The following is a 24928-nucleotide window of genomic DNA, read 5'->3' as shown; positions in this document are numbered from 1 at the left end:
AACCTGTGATAAAACAGTATGTATTTAAATATCTGGATACAATTCGATCACAACATATAATAAAGTTGTAAGATGGTGTTTATACCAGTATTCAGAATCTTTGCGTATGCAGCCTGATACAGTTGTTTACAGTTGTGTATGCTATCAGTGGCTCTAATACCACAAACAGTGTTTCCATCATTGACCTGGTTTCTGAAGTGGTTTGAAACTCTTGGTAAAGTTTCAAACAAAACAACCAATCTTCCCTTCAATCATAAGATTATGTCTCTGATTTCATTTCCTACTGCATTTCTTTTTTTTTTTTTTGAGACAGAGTCTTGCTCTGTCGTCCAGGCTGGAGTGCAGTGGCGCGATCTCGGCTCACTGCAGCCTCCACCTCCCGGGTCCATGCCATTCTCCTGCCTCAGCCTCCCAAGTAGCTGGGACTACAGGCGCCCGCCACCACGCCCTGCTAATTTTTTGTATTTTTAGTAGAGACGGGGTTTCACCGTGTTCACCAGGATGGTCTCAATCTCCTGACCTTGTGATCCGCCCCCCTCGGCCTCCCAAAGTGCTGGGATTACAGGCGTGAGCCACCGCGCCCGGCCTCCTACTACATTTCTCTTTACTTTTGCCTCTGTAGCCATCCTGGCCTCCTCTCTCTCAAATTTGATTAAGTATGTTCAGCTTTAGGCTCTTTCAATGCCTGTTCTACCTGGAACATTGTTCTCCCAAATATAGTCGTGGCTCACTCCCTCACTTAGTTTCGGTCTTTCCTCAAACATCCATTTCTCAGTAAAATATTCCTGGATTCTTTAAATTTTAAAATTCCTCGTCCTCGCTCTTGGCACTTCCTTGTCTCTCTTCCTTGCTTTATTTGTCACCTTAGCATCACCATCTGACATGCTCTTGTGTTTTCTTACTGTTTATCTAGCCACCTTCCCACCCCCAGAGGTTTTAAGTTTAATGCATCCCTTTTCTTGTTTGTTTTGTCCACCAATACGCTCAATAGGTATTAGTGGAAGGGAGGAAAAAGAAATGGAAAGGAAGGAGAGAGAGAGAGAGAGAGAGAGAAAAGAAAGATGGAGAAGAAGGGCAGGTTTCAGGAAGTAGCAAAGGGTCATGAGACCCAAATTTGGTTTCTTGCCTTCAACCACCCAGTGACTTCAGAAACTTGGCATTGGTTGTCGGCTCCTTGCCCCAAGGGCTGTCCCCTTTCTATGGGCACTGGGCAGAGACAGGGTGTTCTATCGAGTCTCTGTCTGGAGCAATGATGCTTATTATTAGTCAGCAGGGCCTGCTGCTGGTTTTTAAAATGGAGAGGTTAATTTTGAGGGGAGAGATGGGGAAGAACTGTAAGCTATACTACCCCAAAGCCAACTGACTACCAGTGATTAGAAAGGAGTGTGACTTGAAGTGTTTGATTCTCTTTCCAATGAGATGTATATAATTATGGAACTGAAAACTCACAACTAAATGGAAGTCAGAAGTGATTATAGATGTGACAGAGTTTGCCAGGGGTGTTTAGAGTTAGTCCCAGGAAGCAACCTTTAAACGTCTGTTATTGCGAGATTGCCTAGAAAACAGGGCTCAATCAAAGGAGACTCAACAAAGAAAGAAATCACATAATGAAATTCTAGTGATTTGCATAAATTGCTATACTAAATGATATGCAGAGGTCCCTTACTTAACCTGTGGTGTAATGACCTGAAGTGTACCTCTGTAACAAATTAATCTTGCATAACGACTATTTACTATTGTTTGCTACAAAATAACTTCTAGGCTGGGCTCTGTGGCTCAGGCCTGTAATCCCAGCACTTTGGGAGGCTGACACAGGCAGGTCACCTGAGGTCAGGAGTTCAAGACCAGCCTGACCAACATGGAGAAACCCCGTCTCTAATAAAAATACAAAATTAGCCGGGTGTGGTGGTGCATGCCTGTAATCCCAGCTACTAGAGAGGCTGAGGCAGGAGAATCACTTGAACCCAGGAGGCGGAGGTTGCGGTGAGCTGAGATGGCACCATTGCACTCCAGCCTGGGCAACAAGAGCGAAATTCCGTCTCAAAACAAAAACAAAAACAAAAACAAAAAATTAACTTCTATAGTTTCAGAAAGAAAACTGGCAGAGATCGCTGGTGCCTCTCATAGGAAAGAGCAGAAACTAGCAGTGTGTTCCACTTTTACTTCTTCCTCTTCCTCCAAAATCTGGGTGATTTCTCTATGCTGGGAGTCAACAATGTTAACATTAATAGAATCACTCCATATGTATTTGTGGGATGCAGAATAATGGCCCTTCCGATGATGTCCACTCCTAATACTGGAAATCTGTCAATATGTTACATTATAAAACAAAGAAGAATTAAGGTTGCAAATCAGCTGACTTTGAGATGAGGAGACTTCAGGCCTAATGTAATCACAAGGCTCCTTGAGTATGGAAGAGGGAGGCAGAAGAACATGAGAGCCAGAGAGAGATGACTTTACTGACATTACTTTCAAGATGAGAGGCAAATACAAGCCAAGAAATGTGGGCAGCCTCTAGATGCTCCAAAGAGTATGAAAACAGCTTCTCCCCTAGAGCCTCAAGGAAGAAATGTAGCCCTGCTCATACCTTGATTTTAGTTTGTTAGACTCTGACCTACGGGAACTGTTAAGATCATACTCTGTATTGTGTTAAGTGCCAAGTTTGTGGTAATTTGTTAGAGCAGTAATAGAAAACAAATACAATATTGTTTTGCTGTCTGCATTTGTCATTTAATCTCACACACAGAAGTTATTTTCTCTTCTGCCTCCTGCCTCCAGAATTCTTCCTCACTGTTGCTGGTTTCCTGTAAATTACTCTATCCTATCCCAGTGGTTCTCAATGGTGTAGGGGAACAATTTTGTCCCCTAGGGACATTTGATAATGTCCAGAGACATTTTTGGTTGTCACAACTGGGAAGTAGGTGGTATTGCTACTGGCATCCAGTGGATAGAGGCCAGGATGCTGCTAAACATCCTACAATGCACAGGACAGCAAAGAATTGTCCAGCCCCAAATGTCAATAGCACCACTGTTGAGAAAACCCTGTTGTACGCATATATCAGCTTATAGAACACATGGAGTTTGGGGATAAGTGTCTACATGAAAAGAATTTCTGTGCCTATCTCCCCAACTCCCACTCCTCCGCCTTTTTTTTTTTTTTTTTGGTCCTGCTTTTTTATACATGCATTCTCAAGGGGGTAACATCACCCCTCAGGGGGTAAAAATTGGTTTTTGAGGGATGTCTTCGTCACTTTGTGCTGCAATAACAAATTACTGTAGACCAGGTGGCTTAAAGAACATTTATTTAGGCCGGGCGCGGAGGCTCACGGCTGTAATCCCAGCACTTTGGGAGGCTGAGGCGGGCGGATCACGAGGTCAGGAGATCGAGACCACCCTGGCTAACACAGTGAAACCCCGTCTCTACTGAAAATACAAAAAATTAGCCGGGCGTGGTGGCGGGCGCCTGTTGTCCCAGCTACTCGGCAGGCCGAGGCAGGAAAGTGGTGTGAACCTGGGAGGTGGAGCTTGCACTGAGCCGAGATCACACCAATGCACTCCAGGCTGGGCGACAGAGTGAGACTCCGCCTCTAAATAAATAAATAAATAAAATTTAAAAAATAACATTTATTTATCACACTTTTGGAGCTGGACAGTTCAAGACACCAGCAAGTTGGGTGTCTGGTGAGGGGCCTGGTCTCGGCTTCCAATATGGCGCCTTGATCACTGCATTCTCACGTGGCAGAAGAGCAAAAAGCGCCTGGACACTTCAACATCTTTTACAAATATATCATTCATGACTTAATCAACTCCTAATGACCCACCTCTTAATACTATCACATAGTGATTAACTTTCAACATATTAATTTGGAGGAACACATTCAAACCATAGCAAGAGGTTTCTAAATTTAGCTCAAAGAATGGCAAAGTAATGAACTGAACTTTACATTAGTTCAAAAGAAATAGGGGAAGGTTTCTCTGTATGTGTTTATCATTCATCCCTCCCTTCCTTTGTTCCTTCACATGTATGTGGAAACTTTTTTTTCCATAAAGAAAAACTAAACGTCATCTCACCTTTCCTCACCCCCAGACAAACCACTCCAATAAACCAAAACCAAAAGCCAAAAATAATTGTATCCTTATGCTTTGCCATGGGTATAAAGTAAAAAAGCACACATTTTAGGCAGCTGTGGGCCATGCTGTCATAATGATATGTCTCTTGTGATATTGGGAATTTGAATGATTAAACTGATTATTCAGTTATTTGAATGATGTCATTCTGTTGCAGTTCCTCTGGCTATTTTGCTTTCATACTGCAAATGTGTTAAAAATTTAAGTCCCAGCTTGAACTTTTCTTTATGCTGAGATCAGCCTTGTGGATTGTCTCATTATACAGTGCCTGCCGGGGTGGCACTTCTGGGCGTGCTGGCAGCACTCTCGGGTCAGCAGGAACTATTTCAACTCAATTAATAAAGCAAAAGAAAGGGATCTGGTTGACCTACAAGGTCCAACTCTGCAAGAATTAACTCTAACTACAATGGTGATTATTCACAACTTGCCCATCTTCTGAGAAAGTAAAGCCTTTTTCAGAGGTATTTTTCCCTCCTTTAAATGAAAGCATCCATTCTTGCTCTCTTGAAAAAAAGAACTTTCAGAGAATATCAGAAGACTTATTATCTCTGAGTTTTTTTTTTTTAATCTATAGAAGATTGCCTAAGAGATCCATGCAATAAATGATTTCTAAATCCCGAAAGAATGGCAAAATAAGGCTGTGACGTTTGCTCAGCAGGACCTGCTCCAATACAATCCACCCTCTCTTTCCCTTTGTACCTTGAAGGTGATCTTAATGCTTTTTCAGTTTTTATTTTTATTTTTGAGACAGGACCTTGCTATGCTGCCCAGGCTGGTCTCAAACTCCCGGGCTCAATGGATCCTCCCGCTTCATGAATTGGATAAAAAAGCAGCAGAAACCATCAGGCTTTAAAAGAATATCAAATTCATAATGAATATTATTGTTAAAAAACCCCTGACAATGGCTAAAACTAAACATGGTAAGATTTATTGCCAACTCAAAAATAATAAATTAAATCTTAGCACAAGGGAAAATCTGCAAAATTTGATAAGGCAGATGGAAGAAATTAGTTCATGAAAGAAAGGTGTTAATGGCTGAGGCTCTGATTGGCAAAAAAAAAAAAAAAAAAAAAAAAAAAGAAATCAATGAATCAACTCTTTTTTCTTTTTCTTTTTTTGTTGAGATGGGGTCTTGTTCTGTCTCCCAGGCCAGAGTGCAGTGGTGTGATCAGGGCTCACTGGAGCCTCTACCACTAACACCTAGGCTCAAGTAATCCTCCAACCTCAGCCTCCCAAGTACCTGGCACTATAGGGACGTGTCACCATGTCCAGCTAATTTTTTAAACATTATTTGCAGAGATGAGGTCTCGCTAATGTTACCCAGACTGGTCTGGAACTTCTGGGCTGCAGTGATCCTCTCCCACCTCGGCTTCCCAAAGTGCTGGGATTACAGGTGTGAGCCATCACACCTAGGAAGTAAATTTGTTTTCTAGAATGTAGATAAATACATCTATAGATAGATAATTAGTAAAGGCTCACGGTCAGGCACAATGGCTCACGCCTGTAATCCCAGCACTTTGGGAGGCCAAGGCAAGAGGATCGCTTGAGCTCGGGAGTTCAAGACGAGCCCAGGCAACACAGTGAAACCTCCTCTTTACAAATAATTTTTAAAAAATTAGCCTGGTATGGTGGTGTACACCTGTAGTTCTAGCTTTTTGAGAGGTTCAAGTGGGAGAATTGCTTGAGCCCAGGAATTTGAGGCCGCAGTGAGCTATAATCACACCACTGCACTCTAGCCTGGGCGACAGAGAGACCCTGTATAAAAACAAAAAGCAAAAAACTGTGGGGTTGGGGAGCGTAATAGGAGTATTTATTATGAGACTAGCAGGTTTGTCCTAGAGTCTATAGGCAGAAATCCATCCAGGCCTGGAAGAAGATCTGAAATCACAAACCCAAGCAATGTGCTCTTTGCATTCAAAATTCTATCCTGTCATATTACGGGACAGAAATACCGGTTGCTTGAATGTGTGGCGCAGAAATTCTGAAGGGAGGCAGCCACTAATCTTATATACTTAGTCACATTGGCCTGTAAGCCCTGGAATACAGGACTGATCAATTTTCTGGCTACTGGCTTTCTAAGCTGGTGCTCTCCCAAGCTTGAGCGTGCCTCAGAATCACCTGGAGGGCTTGTTAAATACCAGTTGTTGGCCTCGCCCTTAGAGTTTCTGATGCATTAAATCTGAGGTAGAGCTCGAAAAATTGCTTTTTTTTTTTTTTTTTTTTTTGAGACGGAGTATCACTCTGTCGCCCAGGCTGGAGTGCAGTGGCACGATATTGGCTCACTGCAACCTCTGCCTCCCGGGTTCAAGCGATTCTCCTGCCTCAGCCTCCTGAGTAGCTGGGACCACAGGTACGTGCCACTACACCCAGCTAATTTTCTGTATTTTTAGTAGAGACGGGGTTTCACCGTGTTAGCCAGGATGGTCTGGATCTCCTGACCTTGTGATCCGCCCCCCTTGGCCTCCCAAAGTGCTGGGATTACAGGCATGAGCCACTGCACCTGGCTGAAAAATTGCATTTCTAACAAGTTTTCAGGTGATGCTACTGGTGCTGATCCAGTGACCACACTTGGAGAATTTTTGGTCTAGGTGACTTTCCCAGTGAGGGAAGAATGCACTGCACTTGGAGAATTCACCAGTGGAGGAGAGTTGCTGATAAACTGAAGCTGAGTGAAGAGCTGATGGTTGAAAAGGGAACCACCTGGGTCTCTAAGTCTCCTCTGAGTATGGGTGACAAGGTAGGATAGAAAATTTAGGAGACGCCTGGGGCGGTGTAATCCCAGCACTTTGGGAGGCTGAGGTGGACAGATCACTTGAGGCTAGAGTTTGAGACCAGCCTGGCCAACGTGGCGAAAACCTGTCTCTACAAAAAATACAAAAATTTGCCAGGTGTGTGCCTGTAGTCCCAGCTACTCAGGAGACTGAGGCACGACAGTCGCCTGAACTCGGGAGTAGGAGGTTGCAGTGAATGGAGGGCCATAGACTCTGTCTGGAAAAAAAAGAAAAAGAAAAAAAGAAAAGAAAAATAAATAAAAGAAAACTTAGGAGAATGGTCAGTTAATGAACTCATACTAGGAGAGATTGCACAGCTGGGAGGAATTCTCATTGAAGTGGGTTTTCAACAGAATAAACAGGAAGATTGAATGGGAAAATCTGTGAGTCAGCAATATATATTGTTCCTTTAGATAGCATGCCCTGTTGTTAGGGAAAGTTTTGTGTTTGATGGTTTTTTTTTTTTCCCTCACCCCAGTGAAAAAGTAGGATTTCTTTTTTAACTGTGACCAATAAAGTACTGAAAATAATCAGGCATTTCATATAGCATTTTTTATTTATTGAACTGTCATGCAACTTTTCTTTATTTTCTTTCTTTTTAAAAAAATATCTGTTTAGTATGTTATTAAATCAATGCAGCACTTAAAAAAATTCAACTGGGGTTTCCAGATGGCATTATTTTTTCCACTCTATTCAATGAAGCATCTTGGCCAGATGGTTTCTGTTGTTGATTGTTTTGGATTTTTATATATACATTATTGTGTAGACTGTACTCATTACATTTAGACATAACCCTTTTTCCTACTAGATTCTTCTCCAAACGAATGAAAAGATACTAGATAGTATTAAGATTAGACAATAAGAGACTCAGAATAGGCAAGAGATTGGGTCTATATCTGAAATATAAGTTTGCTGACCTTCAGCTCCACAGAGAATAAGCTCCTCAAAAATAGAGTGGAACCATTATGTGGAGTGAGGCCTTTTCTGTACCTACTTCTTATCTCACTTTCATTCCTTTCTCTGGAGCATCCATTCTCCTTATCCTAACACTTAGAAAAATACTTCCAGGTACCTCTCATTGAGAAGTACAGTATTTTTTTTTTTTTTTTTTTGAGACAGGGTCTCATATTGTTGCCCAGGATGGAGTACAGCAGTACAATCACCAATCACTGTAGCCTCTAACTCCCAGGCTCAAAGGATCCTCCCATCTCAGTTGCCTGGGTAGCTGGTACCTCAGGCGAGAGCCACCACACTCAACAATTTTTTTAAGTTTTTATAGAGACGGAGGTCTCACTATGTTCCCCAGCCTGGTCTTGAACTCTTGGGCTTAAGCCATTCTCCAGCCTCAGCCTCCCAAAGTGCTATGATTACAGGTGTCAGCCACCGTGCCCAGCCATCTTAAAATTTTAACAAAGTAATGTGGTCCTCAAGTCAGGGTGCACTGTATATGTGTGTGATTCTTTAAAACTGTTCCCTTTTGAAAATGATAGTTGCAAGAATATATTCCATCTCTCATGCTATTCAAGATATGACCTTGATGCTCCTGTTATAAAGAGATGAGGTCGGCCGGGCTCGGTGGCTCAAGCCTGTAATCCCAGCACTTTGGGAGGCCGAGGCGGGTGGATCACGAGGTCAGGAGATCGAGACTATCCTGGCTAACGTGGTGAAACCCCGTCTCTACTAAAAATACAAAAAACTAGCCGGGGGTGGTGGCGGGCGCCTGTAGTCTCAGCTACTTGGGAGGCTGAGGCGGGAGAATGGCGTGAACCCGGGAGGCGGAGCTTGCAGTGAGCCGAGAAAAAAAAAAAAAAAAAAAAAGAGATGAGGTCCATGTCCCCTACTCTTGGATCTGGGTGTGCTTGTGACTACCTTTTAACCAATAATGCAGCAAAATTCATGCCACATGACTTCTGAGGCATGATCAGAAAACGTGATGCAACTTCTCCTTTATCCCATGAAACACTTGCATTGGAGCCCTAAGCAGCTCTGTAAGCAGTCTGACTGCCCTGAGGCTGCCATGTTGTGAGGAAGTCCAAAGTAGCCCACATGTAGAGAGCCTGTGGCCAAGCCCTGTAACTACCTAAAGAGGGAAATGCCCAGCTAGCCCCTAGCAGCTCCATCCCCCTGCTGTTCCAGCTCCACCCACTGTCTGATGGCCAAGAGACCCTGAGCCAGAAATGCCCAGCCAAGAGCTTCCTAGCTTCCTGACCAACAGATGTCATCAGAGATAACAAAATAATGCTGTTATCATATGCCACTAAGTTATGAGGTGATTTGTTATACTGCAGTAGTTGACTGGAATGTTCCCTAAAACGGGTGAGAATGATTCAAAACAATTATTATCAGTGAGGTTTCCTTAGTTACACACAGAAGAAACTGACTCTGTCTAATTGAACAAATGTATACGATAAATGTCCAAATCAAGAAATGAGAAAAATAAGATAAAAATAAAATGGAAGGGCCGGGCGCGGTGGCTCAAGCCTGTAATCCCAGCACTTTGGGAGGCCGAGACGGGCGGATCACGAGGTCAGGAGATCGAGACCATCCTGGCTAACACGGTGAAACCCCGTCTCTACTAAAAAGTACAAAAAACTAGCCGGGCGAGGTGGCGAGCGCCTGTAGTCCCAGCTACTCGGGAGGCTGAGCCAGGAGAATGGCGTAAACCCGGGAGGCGGAGCTTGCAGTGAGCAGAGATCCGGCCACCGCACTCCAGCCTGGGTGACAGAGCGAGACTCCGTCTCAAAAAAAATAAAATAAAATAAAATAAAATAAAATAAAATAAAATAAAATGGAAGGATAGAGATCAAGATAAAGAGCAGAAATCAATGAAACAAAACAAATTTAGTCAATCAATAGAGCAAAACATTGGGCCACTGAAAAAGTTAATAAAGTAGATAAAAGTTTAGTAGGACTGATCAAGAAAGAAAAAGCACAAATAAATAAAACTAAGAATGGGAAACTAGACCGGGCACAGTGGCTCATGACTTGTAATCCCAGCACTTTGGGAGGCCAAGGTGGGTAGATCATGAGGCCAGGAGTTCAAGACCAGCCTGACCAACATGGTAGAACCCTGTCTCTATTAAAATACAAAAATTAGCTGGGCATGGTGGCTTGTGCCTGTAATCCCAGCTACTCAGGAGCCTGAGGCAGGAGAATGGCTTGAACCGGAGGGAGGTGGAGGTTGCAGTGAGCCGAGATTGTGCCACTGCACTCCAGCCTGGGCGACAGAGCGAGTCTCCGTCTCAAAAAAAAAAAAAAAAAAGGAAACTACAGAGTTGATATCAATCAAAGACATAAGAGGATATATACAACTTTATTCCATTAAATGTGAAAGTTCATACAACATGGACAAAATCCTAGAATAATAATTTATCAAACTGATTCAGGAAGACAAAGAAAGCCTCTAAAATCTTTAATGACGAATTTGGTTGCCACTAGTCACATGTGGCTATTGACACTTGAAATGTGACTACAGCAACTAAGGAATTAAATTTTGAATTTGATTTCATTTTAACTAATTTAAATTTAAATTTAAAAACCGACAGGGTGCGTAGGCTCACACCTGTAATCCTGGCACTTTGGGAGGCTGAGGTGGGAGGACTGCTTGAGGCCATGAATTCAAGACTAGCCTGGGCAACATAGGGAGACTCCCATCTCTACAAAAAAAAAAAAAAATTGCTGGGGTGTGGTGGCAAACACCTGTGGTCCTAGCTAATTGAGAGGCTGAGGTGGGAGCATCTCTTGAGCCCATGAGTTTGAAGCTGTAATGAGTTATATGATTATGCCACTGTACTGCAACAGCTTGGGCGACAAAGCCAGACCTGTTTCTAAAAAAAAAAAAAAAAAAAACTGCAACAGCGTGCAATTGTTTTTTTCATTAAACACCACTTGACAGTTTTGGTTGGGCTGTATTGAACTTTAAGCACTGCATCTCATAACCTATTATTACTGCATTGTAGTGTGTGTGCTGGAGTTGTGCACTGTTTTCACTATTGCCCATAAACACATCACTGGTCTTGTTGGTGTCAATGGATTGATTCAGTTTGAATGAGTTTTTTCTATGCACAGATGAAATAGTGGAGTATGTTTATTTGAATATTTTATGAAGACATCAAATAAAACATAATTTACATAGTGATACATAAATCATAAATAGAAATTTGTATTATTTCGTTATAACAAAATCACTTTTCTAGTTAAAAATTAAGTATAGACAAAGTTTTAAATTTAAAATAAGACATATTATGCAGCATTGTGGAGCAATATAGAAACTAATACCATGAATGGAAAGGTAAAGAAAAAAATAGCCTGGAAGAAGGTATGCACAAATGTCATGATGAATGGCAACTGCAATTTGCTGTGGCAGAGCAAACTGCCAGAGCTATTTGTTGCTATGTGATGACGTCACTGCTCTGACACAAACATGCTTGGAAATTTTTGTGTTTTAAATGTCTCTGTTTTCATTTCTAATAAGTAGATCTTGATATAGTCCACAAAAAAAGCACTTTGTGGTCTTCAATAATTTTAAGAGTGGAGAGGAGTTCTGAGATCAAAAGTTCGAGAACTGCTGCTCTAGGGCACAGAAAAGGCAGTTTAAGCGGCATGATGTTTCGGTATTAGCAACTAGCAGGACTCACTGGAACACTTTAAAATGAGGAATGACCTTAAATGTTTTTAATTGGCCTTATCTTTAATAGACTTCGTCTTTCTCTCTTTTTCCTAATGCCCCTCCTTCATCTAGGTCCTCATACTTCAGTGCGCCACTTGGCCTATCTTAATTGAGTTTGGGATAAGAAGACTCTAATATTTAGGCTCTTCTTCCTTTTGTTCACATCTAGATGGACCTATCTTGTGTTGTTTTGCAGGCTCTGTTAATCGTATGTAAGGGCTAATGAGGTAGCTTTCCCAGGAAGTAATTTGCATTTTTAACAGATAATTTTTGAAGACACAGTCACTTCATTCAACGTTATTTTGGTCAGAATGAGGAAGGTGGAGTAGGCAGAAATCTACTATGAATATTCTGAGAATCCGAACAGACTGAGCCATAGACACCACAGGATTAATAAATGAGGCTCCTTGGAATGACAGCAACACAATGCAATTTCCACTGCAGCTACAGCACGCTGGGTACAGCCCAACCAGAGGATGCTGCTGAGCATCCTCCTCTGGCACTAGGGGGCCTAGCGAATTTCCAGTGGCCAGTGGTGTGGCTGGTGACTGACTTGGGTTATAGCTCTATAGCCTCTGCTAGTTACTTGCAAAGTCTCATAGGAAGAAGACAGCCTCTAAAAAACGCTCATAGACACTGATATTATTTTACAGGCATTATCATCGAAGAGAGGGTCTTGTATCCTTTGCAATGGCTGTTTTTCACTTACATTCTTCTTTTCAAATTTAAATAGTGGTAACCTCTTACACATTTTTAAATAGTCTTATTTATTTATTTACTTATTTTTGAGACAGAGTCTCACTCTGTTGCCTAGGCTGGAGTGCAGTGGCATGATCTCAGCTTACAATAAACTCTGCCTCCTGCGTTCAAGGGATTTTTGTGACTCAGCCTCCCTAGTGGCTGGGATTACAGGTGTGCGCTACCACGTCCGGCTAATTTTTGTATTTTTAGTAGAGACGGGGTTTTGCCATGTTGGCCGGGCTGGTCTTGAACTCCTGGCCTCAAGAGATCCGTCTGCCTTGACCTCTCAAAGTGCTGGGATTACAAGCGTGAGCCACCGCGCCCGGCCTAGAGCAGTTCATGGCAAAACTGTGAACTTCAGAGTTCTCAAGCACCTCCTACCTCCACAAACGCACAGCTTCTCCCACTATCAAACATCCTGCACCACAGTGGTACATTTGTCATCACTAATGAACCTACACTGATATATCATTCATGGTTTATTATTTTATTTTACTTTTTTGAGACGGAGTTTCGCTCTTGTTGCCCAGGCTGGAGTGCAATGGCGCGATCTCGGCTCACCGCAACCTCGGCCTCCCAGGTTCAAGCGATTCTCCTGCCTCACCCTCCCTGGTAGGTGGGATTACAGGCATGTGCCGCCACACCCGGCTAATTTAGTATTTTTAGTAGAGACAGAGTTTTTTCGATGTTGGTCAGGCTGGTCTCGAACTCCTGACCTTAGGTGATCCGCCCTCCTCGGCCTCCCAAAGTGCTGGAATTACAGGCGTGAGCCACCGCGCCCGGCCTCAAAGCCATAGCTTACACTTTTTTTTTTTTTTTTTTTTTTTTTTTAGACAGGGTCTCCTCGCTCTGTCACCCAGGCTGGAATGCACTGGGGAGAGCATGACTCACTGCAGCCTCAACCTCCCATCTCAAGAGATCCTCCTGCATCAGCCTCTTGGGTAGCTGGGACTACAGGTGCACACCACCAAACCCGGCTAATTTTTGTATTTTTTGTAGAGACGGAGTTTTGCCATATTGCCTAGGCTAGTCTCCAATACCTGGGCTCAATGATCCTCCCACATCAGTCTCCCAAAGTGCTGGGATTACAGGTGTGAGCCACTGTGCCCAGCTAGGGCTCACTCTTGACACTGTAGGTTCTACAGGTTTGGAGAAATGTATAAAAACACGTATTCAGCATTATAGTATCATACAGAATACTTTCCCCGCCCTAAAAATCCTCTGTGCTCTATTCATCCCTCCTTCCCCTCTAGCCTTTAGTAACCACTGATCTTTTTACTGTCTCCAGTTTTGCCCTTTCTTCTTTTCCTCCTTCTTTTTCTTCGAGACGGAGTTTCACCCTTTTTGCCCAGCCTGGAATGCAATGGCGCGATCTCGGCTCATCATAACCTCCGCCTTCCAGGTTCAAGCGATTCTCCTGCCTCAGCCACCGGAGTAGCTGAGATCACAGGCATGCGCCACCACCCCGGCTAATTTTGTATTTTCAGTAGAGACGGGGTTTCCCCATGTTGGTCAGGCTGGTCTTGAAGTCCCGACCTCAGGTGATCCACCCGCCTCGACCTCCCCAAGTGCCGGGATTACAGGCCTGAGCCACCGCGCCCGGCCCAGTTGCCTTTTCTAGAATGTCGTATAGTTACAATCACACACTACATAGCCTTTTTAGAGTGGTATCCTCTTTTATGATTTCTTTTCTGCCTTCTAGACTGTTCATATTAACCTCATTTTACCTGTGTAGAAGTGGATGATGGTTGATACATGAAAATGAAAATGCAAGCAAGCTACGAAGTGTGGCCTTGGGGAACTCCTTCATCAGCATCACATGAGGGTGATAAATTCCAGAGGCAGGGAAGAATATAGGGCTACGTGGTTAGGGAACAGTGTTTAGAAGGGTTTGGGTATCAAGAAAGCCTTGGAAAGAGAAGCAGGACCCACATCTGTGCAGGGCGAAGCAGGTCAGGGTAAGAGGCTGAATTTTTTCAAAGTGTAACACGAAGCCATTGGAGGCTTTTGAGCAGAGTAATCAGATCTTATTTACATTTTAAAAATAACACGCTGACTGTAGGAGGACCCAAGGAGCACTCTCCTAGTTAGGGAACCAGAGCAGTAGCTGAGGGAAGAGACAATGGTTTGCTCTCGCAATCCCAACGGTGAGAAACACGGATTGAACATATTTTGAAGGTAGAAGAGCTCAGACTTGCTAATGGATTGAACGGAGAATAAAAGGCAGTGAGAGAGTGTGTTAGGAGAGAAACATAATTTTGCTGTCTTCAGGAACGTGCAGATTTACCAACATAGTAAATATTGATACGGTGAAGAAACCTGGGGGTGGCGAAATAGGGTGTTGCACATGTAATTACGTCTTCCACGTGACATTTCCCCCACATTCTATACTGAAAAATTTCAGAGAAAACGAAAGAATTTTACAAGGAACATCCATATCCCCATTGCCTAAGTTTAACATCTTACTATATCATCTACTCAAGCTTCTATTAGCCCATCTTACTTTAGTAATGCGTTTAAATTGCGGGCATCAATGCACTTTCCTCAGAATTCACCTCAGCACGCATACAATTTGTTTCTAGCTTTTTTCTTTTGATCTGAAATTTACATTCAAGGTGAAATGCCCAGATCTTGACTGCACATTAGCTGAGTTCGGACACACCCGTCTAAAATCTGAGATGCAAAAAAGGGGCATAATCAAACGGGCTGCTGGATGTAAGAATCTGGAGATTAGGAGAGGTCTCGCCTTGAAATATAAATCTGGGAATCACCAGAACATAGGTCTACTTAAGCTATGAGATTGGATAAAATCACGTACAGGGTGGAGAGAGAAAGGGAAGGGTCTGTGCCCTCAAAGACCACCGTTCGGAGGTCGGTCGGGTGGGAGCGGGGCCGGGGGGCGCAGGGGTTGAGCAAGCCCGAGTCAGCCGGGTTCCTGGGAAGCACCTCTGCTCGGCGCCAAGCCACCGCTCTGACCTGGGAGCCACCAGATTGGGGGGCAGGGCTGGGGAGCAGGTCGTGGAGGGGGCCGCGGCCAGAGGCGGGAAGAGCAGCCGGGAGAAGGGGGGAGATGAGGAGGAGGAGGGGAGGAATATGCGGCTGAGGGAAACGGATAAGAGGTTTACGGCGCGGAGGGGAAAAACGAAGGAAGAGGAGGGGCTAAGCAAGTAAAAGGGGAGAAAGGGGAAGCGCAGGAGAAAAAGGGAGCCGGGAAGCGGGAGAGAGGGAGAGCGGGAGGGAAAGAGGGAGAGAGGGAGGGAGAGAGGAAGGGAGGGGAGCGGCGGGGCGGAGTCGCCGCAGCGGCCGGCCGAGGGCGGGCGGAGGGAGGGGGTGTGTGCGCGGGTCACATGGTCGCTGCTGCCCTCCCCGTCAGCCGCCCTCGCCGCCGCGGTGCGCTGCCTGCAGGAAGCCGCCGCGCCGCCGCTTTTGTTGTCAGGGACCCCGGGAGGAGCGCCGCTCGCCGGCCGCCGCCACCCTCTCTGGCTGCAGCCTGCTGTGCGCTGCGCGGCCTGGGGCCCGGGAGCCCCACCCGCTCTGCCCATGAAGGGGCCCCGCGACCACCGTTGCTTCCAGCCCGGGGCGGCGCGGCGCTGAGGCGGCGGCGGCGGCGCTGCCCCCTCTGCGGGAAGCGGGCGGCCCCGGCCCCCTCCGCGAGGGCACCATGGAGGTGAATGCGGGTAAGAGCCGGACTGCGGCGGGTGGGGGATGGCCGGAGGGAGCGCTCGGAGCCCGCGGGGCACTTCTGGGGGCGGCGGCAGGGGGTGTCCCCAGGGTCAGTGGGGCGGCGTGGGCTGCTGCGCGCCGCGTGTCCGCCTCTGGCTCAGTTTCCATCGCCCCTTTGGCCGCCCCGCGCCCGCCCTCCCGTCTCCCTGCAAAGCCGCAGCGCGGCCCGGCGGCGCCCGACCCGGCCCCCCCCTCACATGGCCCGGCCTCGCGAGCCACGTGCGCCCTGTGTTTACGTTCGGCAGCGCCCGGGCGCCGGTTGGCTGGGCGGGCGCGTGACGCGGCATTACATAATGGGCGCTGAGGCGGCGGCGGCGGGCGGGGACACGTGAGGCCGGTCGGCTCCCTGACCCACATTCCCCGGGGCCGCAGGGACACGTGGGGGCGGGCGCGCGCGCGCGCGCGCGCTGCCTGGGAGCGCCGCAGCCTCCCGGGAGGCTCCGCCCCTTTGGAAGCCTCGGGGTAGTGACGTCGCCGCGATTCCCTCCTCCCCCGCGGGGTTGCACACTGCGGAGGAGGCCGCGCGTGCGCACCCGCTGAGCCCCGCGGCGAGGGGGCCCAGACGCGGGCGCTGACACCGCAGTGCGCCGGGCGCTGCAAGCTTTTTTCGCGAGGTGACCCCCAAGGCGCGGACCCCGCGCGAAACAAACGAACCGGCGCCTGACGAGCTGGTAGCTGTACACTTTGCAGATTCTGAGGAGGAAGTGCGGGGCGAGGGCGTGCTGCAGGCCGGAGGAGGCGCCTCGGGGAAGGCTTGGGGCTTTCCCGGAGGGATACGCTCGAAGGAGCTCCGAGGTGCTTCGATCCCAAGCGATGCCCCGCAGACTGGGTAGCACCGCCCTTGTTAGGATGCCGCCTCACTGTTTACCAAAAAAACCCGTTTCCTCTAGGCCTGTCTCACACACCCACAGTCTTAAAAACTGCTTCCAGATCCCCTTGGGCTGAAATTTTCCTGTAAACGGGTCATACCCGGAGCTGAGCGTGCAGCTCACGTATGGTCAGGATGACTCAGGTGATGGTAGGTGACTCCAACACTATATGTAAAACTGGCCAGTCTTCATTTAAGAAAAACAAAACAAAACAACCTGTGGGTCGCTGAATTTTCCTGAATCTGATCAAGAGAATTTGGCTTTATAAATGCTTTTCTTGTCACATTTTGTTACATTGCAACAGAACAATAGGGTGCCCTTCCTTCCTTTTGTGTGCCCCAAATGATGGAGCAGAGCTGAAGTAAGTGAGGTTATGGAAACAGCCAGCTTTTATTTTTTGAGTTATAATGCGCCTCTAAGAATCTTGCCTCGATAACAAGTGTATTGTAAACTTTTCACCAAGAGTAAAAATAGTCATTTTCAAATTGTTTAATTATTTTTAAAATTTACTTATTTTTTTTACCTGCCTCACAAAAATCTGGATCTAATTGTGTTTTAATTACCTAACGGACCTACTTAGTCTTTGAGGGCATTATTAAAAATTTTACGAGTTTATCATAGAACTAAACTTATACGTGTTAGAATTTAGAGGTGATCAGGGTGAACCTCTTCTACCCTTTAGCATGAATTCTAGTAGCTTTAGTAGCCTCATGAGGGCTGGCTCAATTAGGAAGTTTTTCTCTGGTTTGAGCCCTTTTCCAGTACTTCGCTGTTCAAAATCTTGCCTTGTGGAGCTACACATTATAAAAATTCCTCCGGATGGGTGTTGACCATCCCCTTCCCCCTTCAGTTACTGGATTTGCAGTTCTCATCTCTTGGTCCTTGCCCAGCGTTGTTTTTTCAGATCACTCATCATCCTTGTTGCCCTTTGGGATGGAGCACCCAGAAGTGAACAGGCTCTTGTGGAAGTGGCTGGATAGTTATCAAGTTCCAAGTTGCCCTCTTTGTCTTGGATCCTGCTGCAAATGAATTCCCTGGCAGGCTTAGTTTTTTTGGCCTATTGCTTTGCTGACTCACAGTAACCTTGCAATCAACTAGGACCTTTCATGTGAACTGTTATGAAGTTAGATTTCATTCATTGTGCAGATAATTGCATGACCTGAAGTGTAGGAATTTACAGTGATCGTTCTTAAAATTACTCTTGTTCATTTGGTCTTAAGTTCAAAGCTGTTACAAGCTGCTACCCACCATATTTACAGTTTCTACCATCTGTCTGTAAGTGGGAGGTCTAATAAGAATTCACTTTAACTGGCCGGGCGCAGTGGCTCACGCCTGTAAGCCCAGCACTTTGGGAGGCTGAGCCAGGCGGATCTCCTGAGGTAAGGAGTTCGAGACCAGTGTGACCAACATTTGTCCTTCTCTACTAAACGGACCAAAATTAGCCGGGTATGGTGGTGGGCTCCTGTAATCCCAGCTACTCAATGAGACTGAGGCAGGAGAATAGCTTGAACCTGGGAGGTGGAGGTTGCAGTTGAGTCGAGATCGCACTACTGCACTCCAGCCTGGGCAAGAGTGAGACTCCGTCTCAAAAAAAAAAAAAAAAAAAAAGCCTTTTAACTTTTGAATTTTTGTAAACATTGACCAAGGTGGGGCCAGATTCAGTGCTGTGTGGCACACCTCTACCCTTCCGTCTAGTTTGGTGTCATTTGACAAACATTCAACCAGTGATCATGTAATCTTACTGTCCTTCATGACATCTCTATGTCTGCTCGCCCCATGAGTAATGTGTGAAAACAATGGAGCGAAAAACTTGGAAAACAATTGTAGAGGTGGGGCAAAGAAATCTTTCCTTGGAGTGAGGAAAAGCCAGAATTGAAGTAAGAAGTTGCTTGACTGGTCAGTACGGTTAAGAGATTCAAAAAGGAGTGTGGAAATAACCAAAAAGAAACCACTGGATCCTTAAGACACATTAAAAAATGAGGTGAAGAATGTGTAGGGAGGGTTAGTTTGGTTTGAACCATTTTGATGGACCTCTTCTAGTATAATGATGACAAAAAAAAATCATCAGCTTCTTCTTATGTGCCAGGCCCTTTACATGTGTTCCTCACGTTAATTCCATGAAGGAAGATGCTGTTCCCACCATCTTAATGATGAGGAGCTAAGTAAATTGAAGCTAAATAACTTACCTAGGCAAGTAGTAGAGCCAGAATTTGAATCCACGAAGTTTACTTGGGAACACAAACTGTTAACTACTGTGCTATAATATATTTTAGCCTGCATAATATTTGAAGATTTATGTACAACTTAGTGTCCTGTCTTCTTGAGGGTGAAGGAGATACTGCATGTGTATGGATCCCCACTCAATTTGCAGTGATATATGTAGGTTATAGCTGGTGGAAAAGGATAGTCATCTGCAGGGCCTTCATCAGTCCTTTCTTTAGTCATGCTGGCTTATTTCCAGACATCAGATTACACCTTGACCTCCTTCTCCAGTAATTTACATGGAGATTAAAATAACTCTGTTTTATAAAATAAGACCCATTTGGCTGGGCGCGGTGGCTCACACCTGTAATCCCAGCACTGTGGGAGGCTGAGGTGGGCGGATCACTTGAGGTCAGGAGTTCGAGACCAGCCTGGTCAACATGTGAAACCCTGTCTCTACTAAAATACAAAAATTAGCCGGGTGTGGTGGGTACCCATAATCCCAGCTACTTGGGAGACCGAGGCAGGAGAATCGCTTGAACCCAGGAGGCGGAGGTTGCGGTGAGCTGAGACCATACCATTGCACTCCAGCCTAGGCAACAGAGTGAAACTCTGTCTCAAAAAATCAAAAAACACCCACACCATTTATTTTTGTGTCACCCCATTTAAAAAAATGTCTCTTATGTGATAACATCATTTGGTAATTTACACACCCTTCAATTCCCCACTTAGATATTGCCACCTTGGATGTGTTTACCCCTGTTGATCTCTGCCCTCTTTAGTATGATCTTCGGCAGTTCACAATCGTTTGTATAAATTGTTTGTATGAAACATTGCTCCTGATAACATGGGTGTTTCCCCAGTTGGTTTATAAGGCATTTTAGGGAAAGGACCGTGCTGTTCTCTGGAGCCCTGACACCCAGGACACAATTGGAATTTTAATGCCTCAATTAGATCTACTCTACCACCCTTTGAGTAGGAATTATTTGTAACACTTTTAAAGTGAGGAAACTGAAGCTTCTTGGTGATAAAATGTTTTGTTCTAAGCCACAGGGCAAAAAAGTACAGTCATGACTTGAAGTCAAACATACTCTCCAGGTTGGTGGACAGTGGGAGTGGGAGGGTTTAGATGATGGACAAGTCTAGAAGATGGGTAAGAAGACTCGAATATTTGCTGGAATATCAGTGCTTCCTAGAAGTACAAAATTGGATATTGACTTTTGGCTTGTCTGAAGTTGACCACTGGGTAAGCCCTAGCCTGGGAACCTGGCCCAGGTCCAGGGTCCCTTTCAACTGAAAATAGAGAAGACTGCCTCAGCTAATTTTAGCTCAAGGTTTCAAAGAGGTACATACATTCTGCCTGTTTCTTGGAGGTGTTGGGACTTGCTAGTTCAGGGATTTTTACTATTCTTACTTTATCATCAAAAACAGTATATGAAAAAAGCACTTTAATAATCCTTATGAACACCATTTCATTTTAGTCTTGTAGTAAGTGGCAGATGTTCCAATTTTATAGAAGATGACTTAGGTTTAGAAAGATTGAAAGTGACTTGCTTGCTCAGTTCTTCTGACCAAATAAGTTTGTACTCTGGAATTGGACAACCTTGACTTTAAACTCTGGCCTGCCACTTAGTGGCTGACTTATCCTCTCTGAGCTCCTTGTTTACAAATATGAGTTAATGACAGTTAATTCACAGAGTTCTTGTGAGGATGAAATTGTGTCGTTTATTCCTGACATCCAGCAGGTACTTGGTAACTTATAGTTTCACTTTCCTTTCTTCATTAGGTTGAGGAACTACTAGATGTACTCCTTATCTTCTAAGAAATTAAAATTTAACCCATTTGGTTTGCTATCAGTCAGGTTCATAGATGGGTGTCTAGTAGCAAGAATAGATGCTAAGACAACTAAATCAATATTGAAGGTCTTGTGAGGAGAATGCAGCTGTTTCTAGATGGATCCTCTTTGATTTTCTGGTGCCTGGCACAAATGCTTGTTTTCTTAAGACAGGAATTGGATCTTAACTGGATTGATAATAGCCCAGTAATTTCTTTTAGGTTGGATATTGAAGCTTTTGCAAAGGAAATTGTTTTTTAGTTAATTACCATCAATGCTTGCAACCAATTTTTGAGCCATCTGCATAGCTCTAATTTCTTTTCTTTTCCTTTTTTTTTTTTTTTTTTGAAGAGTTTTGCTCTTGTTGCTCAGGCTGGAGTGCAGTGGTGCCATCTTGGCTCACCGCAACCTCCACTTCCCAGGTTCAAGCGATTCTCCTGCCTCAGCCTCCTCAGTAGCTGGGATGACAGGCATGTGCCACCATGCCTTGCTGTTTTTGTATTTTTAGTAGAGATGGGGTTTCTCCATGTTGGTCAGGCTGGTCTCTAACTTCTGACCTCAGGCGATCTGCCTGCCTCGGCCTCCCAAAGTGCTGGGGTTAAAGGCGTGAGCCGCTGTGCCCTGCCAGGTCTAATTTCTAAAAGTGAATTTCTTAGCTAAGGTAGTCAGCAGATCTTGTGAACATAAATGACTGAAAATGCGGGCCCAGGAAAGTCTTACTTCCAAGCAAAAACATCACTTTCTTATCTTTTATTTTCCTGAGATGTTAGGTGTGAATTTAGTACCTAAGACATTATTTTAGAGAAGACAAATAGCTGTGAGATCTTTTGGAATTTCATTGAGGACTAAGAATATTTGTAAAGTGTCCTATTGTGAGTGGAGACAACTGTGAAAAAAGTAGCCGTGTGCTAATACCTGGAATTTTTAATGTGGACTTAAGATCTCTAAAGTTTTATAAAGACAACACAATGGTTTTACCCAATAACATGACACTGGCTAGGTTTCCAGGTTAAATTGGTTTCTCTTTGGATTCACAGGGTATTAATGATACTCTGGCGGTTGTGTCGATGAAAATATCAGTCTTTAAAACTGGGCTAATTTGGTTTGAATTCACTGATTGTAGCCATTTTTAAACTTCAGTGTGCAAATAATTGCTTGGAGAGCTTGTTAAAAATGCGCATTCCTGAGGATGTGTTCTCCAGTCTGGGCAGGGCCTTGGAAACATGTATTCTGAAAAAGCACCAGCTAGTTTTGAGGATATGTATTTTACATAATTTCTCTGGGTGATGAAAATAAGTTGGGAATCTTTCTTCTTGTGTTGGTAGTTTTGGAGTTTTTAGATTTTAAAATGAACGGTAGGTGAAAACTGCCCTTGGTCACTTTGTCTTCCAGGGAGCACAGATGAAGTTGTTGGCTTGTGGCAGTGTTCTTCAAACTTGGATGTGCATCAGAATCACCAAGAGGGCTTATTAAAGTTTCTCATGCAGTAGATCTGGAGCTGAGCTTGATAATTTGCATTTCCAGCAGATTCTGGGTGATACCGATGCCCCTGGTCCAGGGCCCACACTTTGAGATCGTTGGTTTCTAGTTAGGGACCACGCTGCAGGAAAAATATTAATTGCAGGATTAATTAAGGTGAGATGCACATAGCAAGAGAGCATATGGACAGCGAGTCTAACTGTGGGAAGAGCGGATTTGCACCTCTCACCTCGTGATTGATTCCAGGCATAGGCTTCATGAATAAAACAATGGATGGAATTGTTTACATTAGTGATATTTTTGTCTTTACAAATCAAGTGCATATCGTTGAATTTATGCATGTTAAATTTGTGTCTAGGCTGGGCATGGTGGCTCACACCTGTAATCTCAGCACTTTGGGAGGTGGAGGCGGGCGGATCACCTGAGGTCAGAAGTTCGTGACCAGCCTGGGCAACATGGTGAAACCGTGTCTCTACTTAAAAAAAAAAAGAAAGAAAAAAAATTAACCAAGCGAGGTGGTGGGTGCTTGTAGTCCCAGCTACTCAGGAGGCTGAGGGAGGAGAGTTGTGTGAACCAGGAGGTGGAGGTTGCAATGAGCTGAAGTTGCACCACTGCACTCCCATCCTGGGTGACAGAGTGAAACTCCGTCTCAAAAAAAAAAAAAAAAAAAATTGTGTCTGATGAAAAACATGGTATGTTTTTTGGCATAGTAGGCAACTGTTTCATCTTCCCTTCTGGGTTGCATTCAAACCCCTTGAGAGCTGTGATTGTGTTTTCCTTTAGCCTCAGTATATATAATTTGTGCTTAAATACATATGTGATATCTAATACATAACAAACTGAAAATGACTTTAAATTTTTTTTTTAATTGCCTGAAAATGGAAATGTCTTATCTTTTTGGGATTGTTTTGGCCTCAACATTTTGCTATGTGGATTTTTTGTTTAAAAATGATTGATAGGCCGGACATGGTGGCTGACGCCTGTAATCCCAGCACTGGGGAGGCCAAGGTGGGTGGATCACCTGAGGTCAGGAGTTCGAGACCAGTCTGACCAACATGGTGAAACCCTGTCTCTACTAAAAAAAAAAAAAAACAAAAATTGACTGAGAGTGGTGGCATGTGACTATAGTCCCAACTACTCAGGAGGCTGAGATAGGAAAATTGCTTGCACCCAGGAGGTGGAGGTTGCTGTAAGCCGAGATTGTGACACTGCACTCCAGCCCGGGTGACAGAGTGAGACTTGGTCTCAAAAAAAAAAAAAAAGGAAGGTCAAGGCCAGTTTTCAGAGGGGTTGTAGAGGTTATATAAAATTGCAAATCACATTTTGAGAATAAGTCTGTGTAGAGGGAATTAGCTTCAGCCTTACTGTTATTCTGGTATAGCATACATTCTTCCAGCATCTTTATTAACACCTTTATAAAGAGCGAGTCAGAAGAACAAGGAGTGAGTCTGGATTTCTTAAGAGCTGCTTAGAGATGAATGGCAGAATGGGGTAGAGAAGGGAGAGTATTTAACTGGGGATTGGTTAGTGTAGAGCCACTTATGTCTTCTGGGAACACCGAAACAGAAAGGTGTGGGAGCAAGGGCTATGAAAGGATCCCTTATCTACCATTCTAAATGTTACATCTGTTCTGGATTAACCTGTGCTTTTAGCCAAGTGTTGGGGGAGGCAAATGATAAATTCATTGTTTCTAGGATTGTGTCAGATCAGAGGATGCAAAGAAGAGACCAGAACCAGATTTCTTTGTGACCAGTTTGTTTAAGCAATGAAGTTGCTTAGGAGCGTGTTTTAGTCCTTTTAGGAAAAGATTGGAAAATGAAAAGCTTTAGGTGTGAGGGGTCTGCATGTGCTCAGAATATCCAAGCCAGTGAAATCCTTCTCACTTTTAATTTTTTCTTTCTTTTTTTTTTTTTTTTTTTTGAGACGGAGTCTCGCTCTGTCTCCCAGGCTGGAGTGCAGTGGCGCCATCTCGGCTCACTGCAAGCTCCGCCTCTCGGGTTCACGCCATTCTCCTGCCTCAGCCTCCCGAGCAGCTGGGACTACAGGCGCCCGCCACCTCGCCTGGCTAAGTTTTTGTATTTTTAGTAGAGACGGGGTTTCACCGTGGTCTCGATCTCCTGACCTTGTGATCCGCCCGCCTCGGCCTCCCAAAGTGCTGGGATTACAGGCGTGAGCCACCGCGCCCAGCAATTTTTTCTTTCTTTGAGACAGGGTCTTGCCCTGTCTCCAGGCTAGAGTGCAGTGGCATGATCATGGCTCACTGCAGCCTCGAACTCCTGGGCTCAAGTGATCCTCTTGCCTTAGCCTTCTGAATAACTGGGACTACTAGAGGTGCTGGGTGCAAACCACACGCAGCAAGTTTTTAAATTTTTTTGTAGAAACAGCATTACCTTATGTTGCCCAGGCTGGTCTCAAATTCCTGGGCTCAAGCGACAATCCTCCCGCCTCAGCCCCCAAAGTGGTATGATTACAGGCATGAGCAAGTGTGCTGGGCCCATCTCCCTTTTTAAAT

General features: G+C 44.8%; 1 protein-coding gene across 3 annotated transcripts in view; it reads left to right on the top strand.

The window, feature by feature from the left end:
* Positions 1 to 15676: 15676 nt before the first annotated feature.
* LOC105488925 (nuclear receptor subfamily 1 group D member 2) overlaps positions 15677 to 24928 on the top strand; it is a 36670-nt gene continuing 27418 nt past the window's right edge. Inside the window, exon 1 of one of the 3 annotated variants that reach the window (XM_011753438.3) lies at positions 15677 to 15986. In XM_011753438.3, coding sequence (XP_011751740.1) covers positions 15971 to 15986 — 16 coding nt within the window. In that variant the 5' untranslated portion in view covers positions 15677 to 15970. Of the gene's footprint in view, positions 15987 to 16810; positions 16828 to 21532; positions 22573 to 24928 lie in introns of those variants that run through there. The other 2 variants (XM_071090823.1, XM_071090822.1) reach the window with 2 other exon arrangements.

Source organism: Macaca nemestrina, chromosome 2 (genome assembly GCF_043159975.1).
Source record: "Macaca nemestrina isolate mMacNem1 chromosome 2, mMacNem.hap1, whole genome shotgun sequence".
Lineage (NCBI taxonomy): Eukaryota > Metazoa > Chordata > Mammalia > Primates > Cercopithecidae > Macaca > Macaca nemestrina.
Note: the sequence above shows the minus strand (reverse complement) of the source record. Positions and strands in the feature narration are given on the sequence as shown.